At 50.5% G+C, this 12,564-nt stretch overlaps 1 protein-coding gene across 1 annotated transcript; it reads right to left on the bottom strand.

The window, feature by feature from the left end:
• Positions 1-4,087: 4,087 nt before the first annotated feature.
• LOC121152487 (mitogen-activated protein kinase kinase kinase 15-like) lies at positions 4,088-10,737 on the bottom strand. The gene is made up of 5 exons (XM_040974567.1): positions 10,580-10,737; positions 8,772-8,878; positions 8,053-8,153; positions 4,806-4,882; positions 4,088-4,222 (listed from the first exon to the last, which is right to left on the bottom strand). The coding sequence occupies exons 1-5, from the start codon at positions 10,714-10,716 to the stop codon at positions 4,153-4,155; spliced, it is 492 nt and encodes a 163-aa protein (XP_040830501.1). The 5' UTR covers positions 10,717-10,737; the 3' UTR covers positions 4,088-4,152.
• Positions 10,738-12,564: the final 1,827 nt, after the last annotated feature.

Genomic DNA, 12,564 nt, shown 5'->3' with positions numbered 1-12,564 from the left:
TTCTTAACAAAAGATTTGAAAAAACAGAAGGAAAACTCTGAGCTAGAAAATCCATCTTTTGACAACTCTCATTTAAAAAAAAGGGGGGGGGCGGGAAGAAATAAGAGAAATCAAAAATAGTGCTCAAGACCTATGGGGTACTTTCAAATGGCCTAACATGCATGCATTAGGAGTTCTTGAAGGTGTGGAAAGAATGAGTTTGAAAACCTCTTTAGCAAAATAATAATGAACGCTTTCCCTACTATGAAGAATGAAATGGGTATTCAAGTCGAGTAATCATATAGAACTCTGATAGATTATAGTCATCTTTCTCCAGTAAAACAAAGACTCTAAAATGTGCAGAAAGGAAGACGTGTTACTTTCAGAGGATTTCCAACCAAGCTTTCAGTTGAATTCTCATCAGAAACCTTACAGTCTAAGAGAAATGGAGAGGCATAATTGATGAACTGAAAGAAAGAAATTGCCAACCCAGAACATTATACCAGCAAAGCTGTCACTTATAGAGGAAGTCCAAAGAAAGAACTTCCAAAACAAACAGAAATGAAGAGAATTTTCACCACCCTATAAACCCTACAAATAATGCCTCGGTACGGATGTGGACTGGGTTTGGCGTATGCAATACTGGGCTGGATTCCAGCACCTATCGGAGCTGGTGAGAAACAGGATGGATGTAGGATGGGTTAGATCTCCGTCCTTGTTGAGCTATGTGTAATCTATGTCTGGGTTCGGACCAGGCTAGGCTGGGCTGCAGCACCCAACAGTAAGAACCAGAATGAGTGAGGGCCATTCAGGAAAGGCCACTGTTCTATGAGGACAGGAGGTGCAATAAGTAGGGCTGGCCCATGGACCCAGTGGTGTTTGTAAGTTGTGGTATTAGGAGAGGTTTTGATGGAGAAGATTGGGGAACTCTCCTGTTGGGTCACAGTCCCTGCAGGGGAGTGCAAGAAGCAAGAAAGGGAATAGCCCAGACCAGGTTACAGTGCCCATGGGCTTACCTTTGGACCAGTTCATATTAGCCACTGGCAAATCCGAGAGCCAGAGTGAGGTGTGGGTCATGCTGGGTTGGGCTGCAATACCAGCCAGTTCACACTAAGGCTGGGATTGGGGGCTGGCTGGTCTGGCTAGGCTGTAGTCCCCACCAGTGTGAGCTGGAAGTGGGGGTGGACAAGGCCAGGCCAGGCTGTAGCACTCACTGGCAAATGCCGAGGTGAGGCAGGCAATACATAACAGACTAGGCCACAGTACTCAACCAGCACATGAGACCTGGGGGAGAGTAGGTGAACTGATGGGGGACTGCAGGGAGATCCCCTGGATGGACCACTATTCCCACTGGTGAGCATGAGAGCTGGGATTGAGGGCAGACCAGGCCAGACAGGGTTACAATACCTTTTGGCCTGAACGTAAACTGGATCAGAGACAAGCCAGGCTGGGCACACTATACCTACTGGTGCAAGCACAAACCAGATGGGACGAGGATTTATTGGGCTTTGCCACAATATCAGTGAGCAGATCCTGGCATGGAAGGACATGTCTGTGAAGTTAAACTGCAGTACCACCTGGAGAATGCGAGATCTGGGAGTAGGGAAACAGTGGGCACCTTCCTCTTGGCTTGCCATGCAGAGTGGTAAGAATGAAAACCAGGACTGGGACAGGCATGGCTAGACAGAGTAGCATCCAGCAGCACAGTTGTGGGCTGGAGAGTGGGGTGGGTTGGATTAAACTGGGCTTCAACACCCATTGACTCATATGAGAACTGATTGGGCTGTGGGACTGACAGGACCAGTTGGTTGTACATACTGGTAAGCATGGGAACCAGGGAAAGAGGCAGGTCTGGTGGGGCTTTTGTGGGTTGCTCAGACTAGGCACCAACTCCCACTGGTTTGCGTGGGGACTGAGTGTGTGGTGGGCAGGATCAGGCTGGACTGCAATACCCGTTAGTTTGCGTAGAAGACTGGACTTGAGGCAGACCTGACCCAGCAATTGCAACTTACAGTGTGCACAAAGTCCAGTTTGGGCATGATGGGGTCACTCTTACTTCTGATTTCCGGAATCCATTTTCATGTGTGGTAAATGGTGAGAGGGAAACAGAGGCAGACAGCTTAGCAAAATACAAATATATCCGAGATGACAGGAGCCTTGGGATTTTACTGTGGTGCCTGAAAATGCGACGGAAACCTGCCTAGATTTCAAACTTTTTGGCTTTGCAGCATATCCAACTGTTGCTTTCAAGTCTCTCCTTAGGTCCTCAAGGCAATAGCAGACTTTGTTCTGAGAGACCCAAGCAGCGGTAGAGCTATAGGCTTCAATGTCAAACTACGCTGGCAGTTTCCATGACTCCTGCAGGGGTCAAGTTCATGCCTGCATCTGCTGTGGATGTAAGACATGCATAGGGGCCATGGAACTGCGTGGTGAACAATGGCCCTCATAGATTGAGGCATCAGCAGGAAGACACACCTGCTCTCTTTTTCTCCCTTCCCACTCCAAAGCAGCAGTGCCAGCATACCTGGGGATTCCAGGCTCTCCACTGTGACACTGTTAGAGCCTTTCCCCATGGTACCCAACAATGTCCACAGTGCATTTTCCCATAGAGTTCACTCTACAGGAGGCTTGTTCACTTCCACTGTTATCACACTGGAGGTGGCAGATCAGACATTTCCCCCATTGTCCCAGTATAGCCTGGGTTTTTGGATTGACCTATTTGGATTTCGGAAGTCCCCATGTGCCAGTTAACTTTGCTTTGTATCTCCTAGAACGTTCCCAAATCCTGACCACCTTCGGAAGGACTTTGTGCCATTTGCTCAGTGCCCCCAATGCCACCACTCTATACTGCTACACCCGTCTCGTTTCTCTATGGAACCAAGTGATTTAAAGCTTGCTTTTATTACTCTATAGTGGAGGAATTTCCACAATGCTTTCCGTGTTGGAAGCAATTTCTTAGGTGGCACTGCTTTCAGCCTAACACTTAATGTCAACACACCAATTTGGCAAGTGAAGCAAACTGGTGCATGGATTTAAAAGCCAATGTTGGACTGCTCTACTGTGGTAGCATGCAAAGCCCACCTAAGCTGGAACACCCTCTCCGCTTCCCTGAGCATGCCTCACTCCAGGATCACTCATACTGTGTCTGTGATAACAGTAAGTCTGCAGCTCCATTAGGATGGGTCCCTAAAACAGAACCCAGGGGCAGTTTGGTAAAATGACATGGACAGCATGTCAACAGGGCCAGGCCCCAGCACAGACCTTTCCAGCACGATGTAATTGATGTAAAGGTGAGAAAGGAAATTGAGGACAACACGCACTTTGACACAGCTGACCCTGAGCCTCCTCTGGAGGAATTAGGCTGCCACATCTACAGCAGCAATCCCCCTTTTTGAAGTTCACGGGGCCAGTCAGTGCATCAAGTTTAAATAAGTCGGTTAACAAGAGGCCAGAGACAGCAAAGGGAGGCTTGTGCCATCAGCAGTGGTGTGGAGACCCCCTGCATGTTCTCAACTTTGAGGAATGAAAATCCCTGTGAGCTTTCAGTGACACTATGTAGATTAAAGGGAGAGTGGTTGCATGCAGCTTGTGTATTGTTGTGTAGTGTGACTATGGGGCAATGCAGACATTAACCATTCCCCGCTATTTTACACTTCCAGCAAATCCTCTCTAGTCAGTCAAAGGAACAATGCCTTGTGGGCATGCTGCTCCCCTGGCATCGTGGGAAGGGGAGACTTGTGCCCTCACAGGTATACTCACAGTAGCCTAGCCTGTTTGACAGTTGTCCTGGTCCTGAGGCGAACAGTGTAAGCAGCAGAGGGGAAGGAAGACAACTCCACGTGCAAATGAAATTAACAGCCATCTGACAGTTTAATTCGCCTGTCCATTCACATCGGCTACAAGGCGCATTGTTAAGTGTTGGACTGACTCCTATGTGTGAGCAAAAACAGCGACTCCCAGGCTATTATTTTTTTAAACACCTATCCTTTACCACCCAGTGCTGTAGCATGCATGCATGGTGAGTCCTTTTCCAGGGCACTGAATCTATGTATATAAAGGTTGCCAAAACCAAGGCATGATGGCTCTGTTGCTTTTTTACAATGTTGAGATCTTGCTAATGTATTGTGTGCACATAACAGACAAATCCGACGTCACCATGGGCCTACTGGTGGTTTAGTGAGGCCCACCAAGCCTGCTTCCATCCCAGGAGAGGGCATTCCAGAACTGGCAGAGGAGGCCACCCCTAGGAAAGAAAGAGAGCAGCAGAAGCCTTTTGGCAAAGTCCTGAGAAAAGCTTGTGGAAGACCACCAATATATTAAAGGTGGATACTGTGTTGCCCAACGAGGGAGGCTGCCACCCCAGGGGAGACTGCAATGGAATTCCTGCCCTGGCCTTTTTAGGTATTTGGGGAATGAGCCAATCAATGGGTGCAAGCTCTGTCCCTTCCTTTCAGAATTTTTTAAAAAGCTCTTCAAAGCTTTAAAAATAAAATACAGACACAAAGGATTGCTTCACTCCCCAAGTTTCCACAAGAGCAGGACCTGGCCAGAGAACTCTCCTGTGGCCTTCTCATGTGGGTAGCAGGGGCCTGGGCACATTGAGACTGAATTACAAGTAGAGAAGATGTCACAACTAGTAGCTTAGCAGGTTGGTCCTAGCCCTTTGTTTCTTTGAGTTACTGCATAAAGATGACATGCGGGCTGTGGCCTGTCTGCCTTCACGTCCTTCCTTGCCTCCCTGGCAACAAAGGGAGGGAACTTGGCCAGCACTTTGTAAGCCCCTAAGGCGCAGTCCCTGTGCAAGGGGGACATCCTGTGACTCTTACCACAGGTGGTGATGGCTCAGATTCTCCTTAGTGATGTCACTAGGAATTGCAGACAGCAGGTAGCCTTCCTCAACGATCTGAAACAAAGAGCAGCCACGTAAGAGCACTTGTGAGTGGCAGAGCAGGAGCAAGCTTTTGGCAATGATGGTACCTTCTTTTAAAAATTATTATTATATCTTGATAATCTTTACATGGTTGATTAGGGCACAAAGGGCCGAGGGCTACAGGAAATTGGGTAAGACCACTGTTTCTGCATTTTTTTTCCCTGCATCTAGAGTAAGGAGAAAAATAAAGGCAGGAGCCCCATCCAGCCTCCCACCCCATGCCAAGGTGCCCAATGTGGGCGCTGCTCCAAGGGCACTGCTCAAGCAGTCTTGATAGTTCAACAGTTCTGAATTGCTGCAAATCTTGCCATTCCAAGCACGATGAAATCACTCCAGAATCCACTGGCTGAAATAGTCCACCTTAGTGTCTCCATTTGCCCAATTTTCACTGCCAACACATGGCTGGGGTATTTGATTGATTTGTTCTGTCCTCCATGCTTTGTTGTAGTACCAGGTGTCCTCTGCAGGTTCCGATGGACTGCCATATCTTTCATGTGCACCTGGATATGCTGTCCACTGCTCCATCTGAGCCTCTGAGGAGGCTGAGCCTTGACGCTTGCACTGCATGGTCAGACCATGGGACCTGCACTTCTCTTCATGGTTGGCATTCTGAGATCAGCAATTCAGTTGGAGTGATCCCCAGAGATACTTTTTCTGAGATGATATCTGACTTGTGTATTCATGGCAATACAGGGTCTGGCACAGTCTGTCACCCCAATCAGCTTATACATTTGCTGGTGGTTGCAATTACTGGGTAAGTTCTGTTTCCAGCTCTGTATTCCATGCAAAGTAATGGATATTGCAGTCCAGCCTGATTCTGCCCATTATACACTCAACCTTCACACAAATCAGTGGGAGCTTCAGCCTAGTCGGAGCAACCCACAATAACCCGCACCGTGCTCTCCCCCTGCCCTGGTTCCTGTGCTTGCCAGTATGTGCAGCGGGCTTGTCCAAGCTGACCCACATCCCATTCAGACCTCACACATGTCAGTGGGCATTGAAGCCAAGTTCAATCCAACCAGCCCCACTATCTAGCCCACACACATGTGCTGGCAGGTGCCACTCTCTGCTTAGCCATGCCTGCCCCAGTCCTGCTTTTCATGCTGTCAAATGGGAGTGATAACCAAGAGGGAGGTGCCCACTATTTCCCAACTGGGCCACTCTCACTCCAGGATCATACACTCTCCAAGTGGAGTTTGACTTGACAGAATCAGTCCCTGTGCCAGCCTCTGCCAGCTGCTACTGCAGCAAAGCCCAACCAACCCTCACCCTCTCAGATTTATGCTTGCCAGTCAGCCCAGCCTGGTTTTCCCTGATCTAGCCCACATGAGAACCACAGGTGTTGTAGCCCTGCCTGGTCTGGTCTGCCCACATCCCAACTCATGCTCTCCAGTGGGAGTGATGGTCCAGCAAGGGAGCCCTCCACATTCCTCCTACCATTTTGTCTCCTCCCCCACTGTTTCTCACATGTGCTAGTTGGGTGCTGTGACCTAGTCTGACATGGCCTGCCTCACCTTAGCATTTGCATTGGGTACTGTAGCCTGGCACGGCCTGACCCACCCCAATTCTAGCTCCTGTTGGTGGGGCTTGCAGCGTAGCCCAGCCCAGCAGGCACCCAGTCCCAGTCATAAAGTGTATTGGTATATGTTGCAACTGAACCTAGTCCAACCCACACTCTGTTCTGGTGCTTGGATTCGCCAGTGGGTGATGTGAACTGATTCAGGCTTGTCTGCCCCCGACTGATTCCAAATGTATGCCAGTGAATACCTTTCTCTGGCTTGGTCTGCGTTGCTCCCTATTGTGGTTCTTGCACTCAGCTGCAGGGACTCTGTCCTGACAGAGGAGTTTCCCAAGCTCCTCCATCAGAACCTCTTCCAATGGCCTTTTTCGACTGGCTCTCAACCCATTCTGGTTCTTACTGTTGGATGTTTCAGCCAAGCCAAAGCTCATTTATACCCAGACACAGCTCATACATGGTTCAGTAGGGGCAGAGACCTAGTCTAGTCCATCCTATATCTACCCTGGTCCTCCAGAGCACCAGTTATTTAGTGCTTGAGGTTAGGCTGGCTCAGCATGCCCAGTCCCAGTCCACACTTGTGCCAAGGGACACTGTAGCCATATCCAGACCAGAACACAGCCCCCACTCTGGCTCTGGCACACACCAATGGGAGCCTCAACCCAGCCTGGGTGTCCTCTTAGCTTCCCAACCAGGCCTGTTCCCAGCCATAGATTGTGTACATGCTAGTGGTTGCTCTGACCCAGCTTGGCATAACCCCTCACTTGTCTAGGCCTTTGCCTTCAATGCTGTAGCCTGGCATCCCTGGCTCTTGCAAAATCTAGCTCAGCATGACCTGTGCTCCAGCCTGACTTCTGTTGTTGCTGGTGAGGAAAGGTTTGCTCAGCCCTGCCCAGTCCATAACGCCCACTTCCATAACCAAACCACACATTAGCCAGTCATTGGAGCTACTTTGCCCAGCTTGCCCAAACCCCAGGCCTGGATCATGTAATCATCAGTGAGAGTTATGACCCATTAGAGGAGCTTCCCCAAGTTCCTCCACTTGACCCACTCCCAGTCCCAGATCTCATACATGCCTGCAGGTATTAGTCAGTGCGCAGCATAGACTGCCCTTCCATCTTGGCCTTGTATGAGCTGGTGAACGTTGCAGCCTGCTCCATCTCACACCCGGTTTTAGGATGCACATTCGGTGTTGCTGCCTTGACCTGTCCAGACCTTTTTTGGTCCCTTTACCCATCAGTGATGGCAGGTTGCATGGTCACACCTAACGCAGCCCATAACACCCCAACTCTTGAGCTAAGCAGTGGGACTTGTATTTCCAAAGGGTTGGGCCCACACATCCCCCACAGAATCTACTCCCAGACTTGGTTATGTCATGTGCTGGTTAGTGTCATGGTCCTGCCTAATGTGACCCATCCCTGATCCAACATTCTGACAGATACTAGGATATAGCCGTGCTAGACAGGCCCACAGCCTTAGCTTTTACATGGACTGGCTTATGGTGGTCAGCATTGTTTGGTGATAACAAATACACAGCACTCACAAGTAGGCTGGTGTATCAACCTGACCCATACAGATATTTCAGTCTTTACCCTACCATGTGTCAGTACCCTCGCTTAGAAGGTACCTTTTCAATGATGCCTGCGTCAGCTCCTTGTAGCTTCAACCAGTCTAACAGACTCATTTGTGTCCTCTGACCTTGAGAGAGCCCAGGATCCTTGGCAGGAGCTGTGATAAAGTGAAAATGTTTGTGCATTAGTGTGTGAAATCCAATGCTTCCAAAGTAAGTAGGTAGATACAATAAGACCAGAAGGCAAAGATGATGGGAAATGATGAACTGACCCAGCCTTGCACTACTAGGGACTACACAAGTGCTCTTACTATGTGCAGCTTCACTATCCATTCAGAGTGCTTCTGCCTTGTTGAAAATGCTTTTTCTCTAAAGCTTGAATAGCTCTGGAAGGCAACTCAAATAACGAGATAGATTTCACATGAAGAAGATTATATTAGAGCTACTCGATTCTGTATGGCAAAGAAGTAGCTGTAACTTCAGACCAGACTCAGGTAGAATTGAGTCAGTGAAGTGCTGCCTTTAGGTACACAGGGCTATGAAGTGAGGACACACACACTTCCCTTCACCCGAAACTGTTGTTAAGCCTCCTTTGGGTAAGCCAACCCTTCCAAGTGCCTCAGAGCAGCCCTGGCTGCTTCCCATTACAATGACAAGCTCTGGATAGACATGACCAGTTGTTTCTTCAAGGCTGCCCAGAATCTTAATCTGAGTATAAGATTCTGGCCAGAACTTAACTATGCTCACATGATGGTCTCCGATGGGATGGGACTCACCATGCGTGCTGAGCTGCAGCTGATATAGCTCTTGAGTTTTTTGCTCCAGAGTTTGCTGGAGGAAGCTCTGGTAGTCTCTTTCTCTCTGAATTAGGTGTTCCAAAAGTCTGGTTGGAAGGAAAAGAGGGAGAAAACACGCCATTTTCCAAGCAGCCTACAGCTTGAACTCACCAATGGTGCAACCTAGAGTGGTATTAGCAGGCCTAAGTGTGGGCTCCAGGTTAGAGGACAGAGCGTGGCCTGACTGCAGGACACCTGCCCCGTCAGGTTTCCTTCTGAGGTGCAGAGCATGCTTTTATCATGGCCTTGAATTTGTGCCTCCCCAGAGCACTGCTAAGGTGATGGTATTAAAAGAGGGAGGGGCAGGAAGTCATGTTCCCTTGGAGAAGATCCCGATGTTTTCCAGGAAGGACCTGGTGAGATGCTGGCAAGATCCAAAGAGAAGATCCTCGCCAGAGAACTGGATTTCCCAGGCTCTGTAGCTGGGCCAGAGACAGTTCTGCCCTTGGCTGGCTGCCCCAGCAAAGGCCCTTTGCTACTTACAGCGGCCTCGGTGGATTCCAACAGTTTGGAGCTGTTGAGTGCTCAGAACTAACCCAGAAAGCCGAGAGGAGTGTGCACAGTGGGCCCCCTGAACTGTCAAGTCTGTGGAGCTAGGCCAAGGGGCCTCCCGCAGGACAATGCACGGCCCGAACGCCTTCCAGCACCTCTGGCTCAGAGTAGTGATGCCATCCCTCAGAGCCACACAGTTGGGCTCCCTGAGCCAGGAAAGGCAGGGCTGTGGCACAGGCTGATGCTCCTCAGGTCAGCTCAGGCTGCCACGTGGCCTTTGTTCCCAGTGGCGGGTTCTTTAATGCATGGTGGAGAAAGGAGTGCGCAGAAGTAAGCTTTCAGTGGTTGAGGTTCTCCAAGTAGTCACTACCCTGGTGAGCACCCCGGGGGTCACTGGGTGGGGAGAGGCTGCAAAAACCCTCCCTTACCAAGCCTGTAGCCTGTCCCATGCTACCTCTTTCCTCACTGGCAGGGGAGTTGGTTCCAGCTTGCACCTGTACCCACGTGGAAGAAAAAGCTTTTGGTTCTGCCACAGGGCCAGACGGGTTACCTTCAGGCACGCCACTCTGCCTCAGAGCCACAGCTGCAGTGTTGGGCGCCATAAGGCTGTATGGGAACATGTTTGTCAGCTATGTGCATAAACACACTGGCTACTGCTCAACTGCTTACCACCAGAGGCTACAGACCCTCCTCAACAGAAATGAATGACTGTGCATGAGACAAAACTTCAAGGTCCATAGTTCCATCTCCTGTGTAATCCTGACACCTCTCCCCTGTTACACAGCCACCAGCGACTGAGAGCGAGGCCCACCTGTTTGCTGTGGCTGCGGGCTGCAGGTGCTGTGTCTGCTTTGTTCATGAACATCTACTGAACACCTGCTATGTTCCATGGATGGGAGCAAGAATCAGGTAAGTGTGTAGAATCATGGCAGTGCCAGGGTTCCCCACTGGCTGGGACTATACCCCACTAATTTCTGCCAGGGGGGGAGGGTAGTGTGAGACCCATCTGTCAACCAACTTGTTAACTAAGGGGTGAACAGCTGCCAGCCACTTCTGAAGGGACAGGGAAGCAAGTCAGAGTGCTTGTGCCCTTGCACAGGGCTGAGTGCCAAATAAGCCTAACCCTGTGGCAGGTCCCTGGGCACTCTGGAGCCCTTCTCTTCTAGGCTGGGGCAGCTGAAGCCATGGATACCCCCTTGCCCAGTTCCTTAGGTTCACTTCCCCGCTCACAGACCAAAGAGCCACAAAAGCCTCACTTGGCGATCTCCTCTGGGACGTGGTTGAACTGGACACTCGGATGCAGCTGGCCCACCGGGGCAGATGTGGCACCATGGCCTCCAACAGCAGCGTTGGTCAGATCAGCCTGAGGACCACCACCTGGCAGCCTGTCCATCTCCTTCACGTTCTGGTCTGATCCCGCAGAGGCAGATCAAGAGCAGCTTTGGAATTCTATGAAGTCACTGAGGAAACCACGGGTTACTAGAGTGACACCATAATAAGCCAGGGAGGGGACTGGACCCCACCCCCAGCCCACAGCTTGCAGGGCCTGGCAGGGGAGCCAGCACATGCCCCTGTGCAGTACAAACGTCACCTTCCCAGCTGACAGCCAGCATGACACATGGGTGTGAAGAAAGCTAGGTAGCTAGGTATACCAAGATGCAGCCAGACCTCAGATCAGGTTTGGGACAGATTCCTACAAAAGGTGCCTCTGGGGAGCACAGGCCTCAGGCTCCTGGGGTCAGCCAAGCAAGGAGCAGCTGAGCCCTGGCTGGGAGGCAGTGTATACTCAGAACAGCCAGCTGTGCCAACAGGAGCACTCCTACTAGGTCAGCAGAGCCATCTCGGGTTCCTCTGACCTCTAGGCTGTAGCATCCAACAGCTTCTCCACCTAGCACCTGGCAGAGGGCACGGAGCCATTCCAAGGAGGACCCTTGGCCTAGACAGTCATTCTCTCCTAGGTCACGATCCTAGTCTGTGGGCACTCAGCTGCCTCCAGTCTCGAGGACACGTGACACTGAGCTTTCTGAGTAGCCCTTGAATCACGCTGAGCATAGAGCCACAGTCAGAAAGAAAAAGCAGCACCATCGAAACCTGGCACCTTCTGCTCTCCCCGAGCCCAGAGCTGACTCTGACACCAGCAGGACCCTACCTGGCATGAGAGTGGTGATGGCAGCCCACACCACCTGGTACATGATCTTGTCCATTGCTAATTTCCAGTGGGGCCCCTTTAAGTGGTTCTTCAACATTTTATCAACCTAGAGTAGAATCAAATAAAAATCACAAAACTGCATTTCTGGTCTTAGAGTGTATCTCAGAGCTAATGGGCTCTGGCTGCCTCCAGTCTGCTTCCCCTGCGTCTGCATTTCTGCCTGATCTATTCTGAGACGAACCCAAAGGCATGCTGGGGACTCAAAACCTCCAGTGGGAGAGCAGTGCTGAGCTGCTCAGGTCCCATGTTGATTCCCATTTCTGCTCTGCGGGGCCCAGTGCACACGTGCCTTTCCTTGTGAGTTACTGAGTAGGAGGAACTGCTGCCTTGGGGCTCAGGCTTGGACACAGAAGAAGCTTATGGCACCCTAGGAGAAGACAGGACCTGCATCCTATGATGTCACATGTGTGCTAGGGTCAGGTGCCAGCACTTACTGTACTCTGGAAGCCAAACAGGACCCAGTGAATCTGGTTGCTGGAGAGGCTGTCAAAGTTGAGGTCCATCTTGAGCTTTGAGATTGTTGCCACCATTATCCCGTGCTCCAGCAAGTGGGTGAAGTCCTGCAGGATCCTGATGATGTCTTTGATGTGGTCGATGGAGAGGTGCAGCTCTATCGAGTACACACAAACACAGTGTCCACGGAGTGACTCAAAGGCCCAGAACATTGGGAATGTACTGCCTCCTAAAACATCTCTCTCTCTAAAATAGTGGCCTAGCAGGTAAAGTCCTCATCTTGAACATGCCGGGATCCCATATGGATGCTGGCTCTAATCCCAGCAGCCCCACTTCCCATCCAGCCCCCTGCTTGTTGCCTGGGAAAGCAGTCAAGGACGGCTCAAAACCTTGGGATCCTGGGACCCACGTGGGAGGTGCAGAAGAAGCTCCAGGTTTCGGATTGGCTCAGCTCCGGCCATTGTGATCACTTGGGGAGTGAATCGGCTGACGGAAGATCTTCCTCTCTGTCTCATCTCTGTATGTCTGACTTTGCAATAAAGATAAATAAATCTTTTTTAAAAAATAAAAAGGGCAGAA

This window comes from Ochotona curzoniae, unplaced genomic scaffold (genome assembly GCF_017591425.1).
Source record: "Ochotona curzoniae isolate NIBS_2020 unplaced genomic scaffold, NIBS_Ocur_1.0 contig_2457, whole genome shotgun sequence".
Taxonomy (NCBI): Eukaryota; Metazoa; Chordata; class Mammalia; order Lagomorpha; family Ochotonidae; genus Ochotona; species Ochotona curzoniae.
The sequence above is the reverse complement of the archived record's forward strand: the minus strand, read 5'-3'. Positions and strand labels throughout refer to the sequence as shown.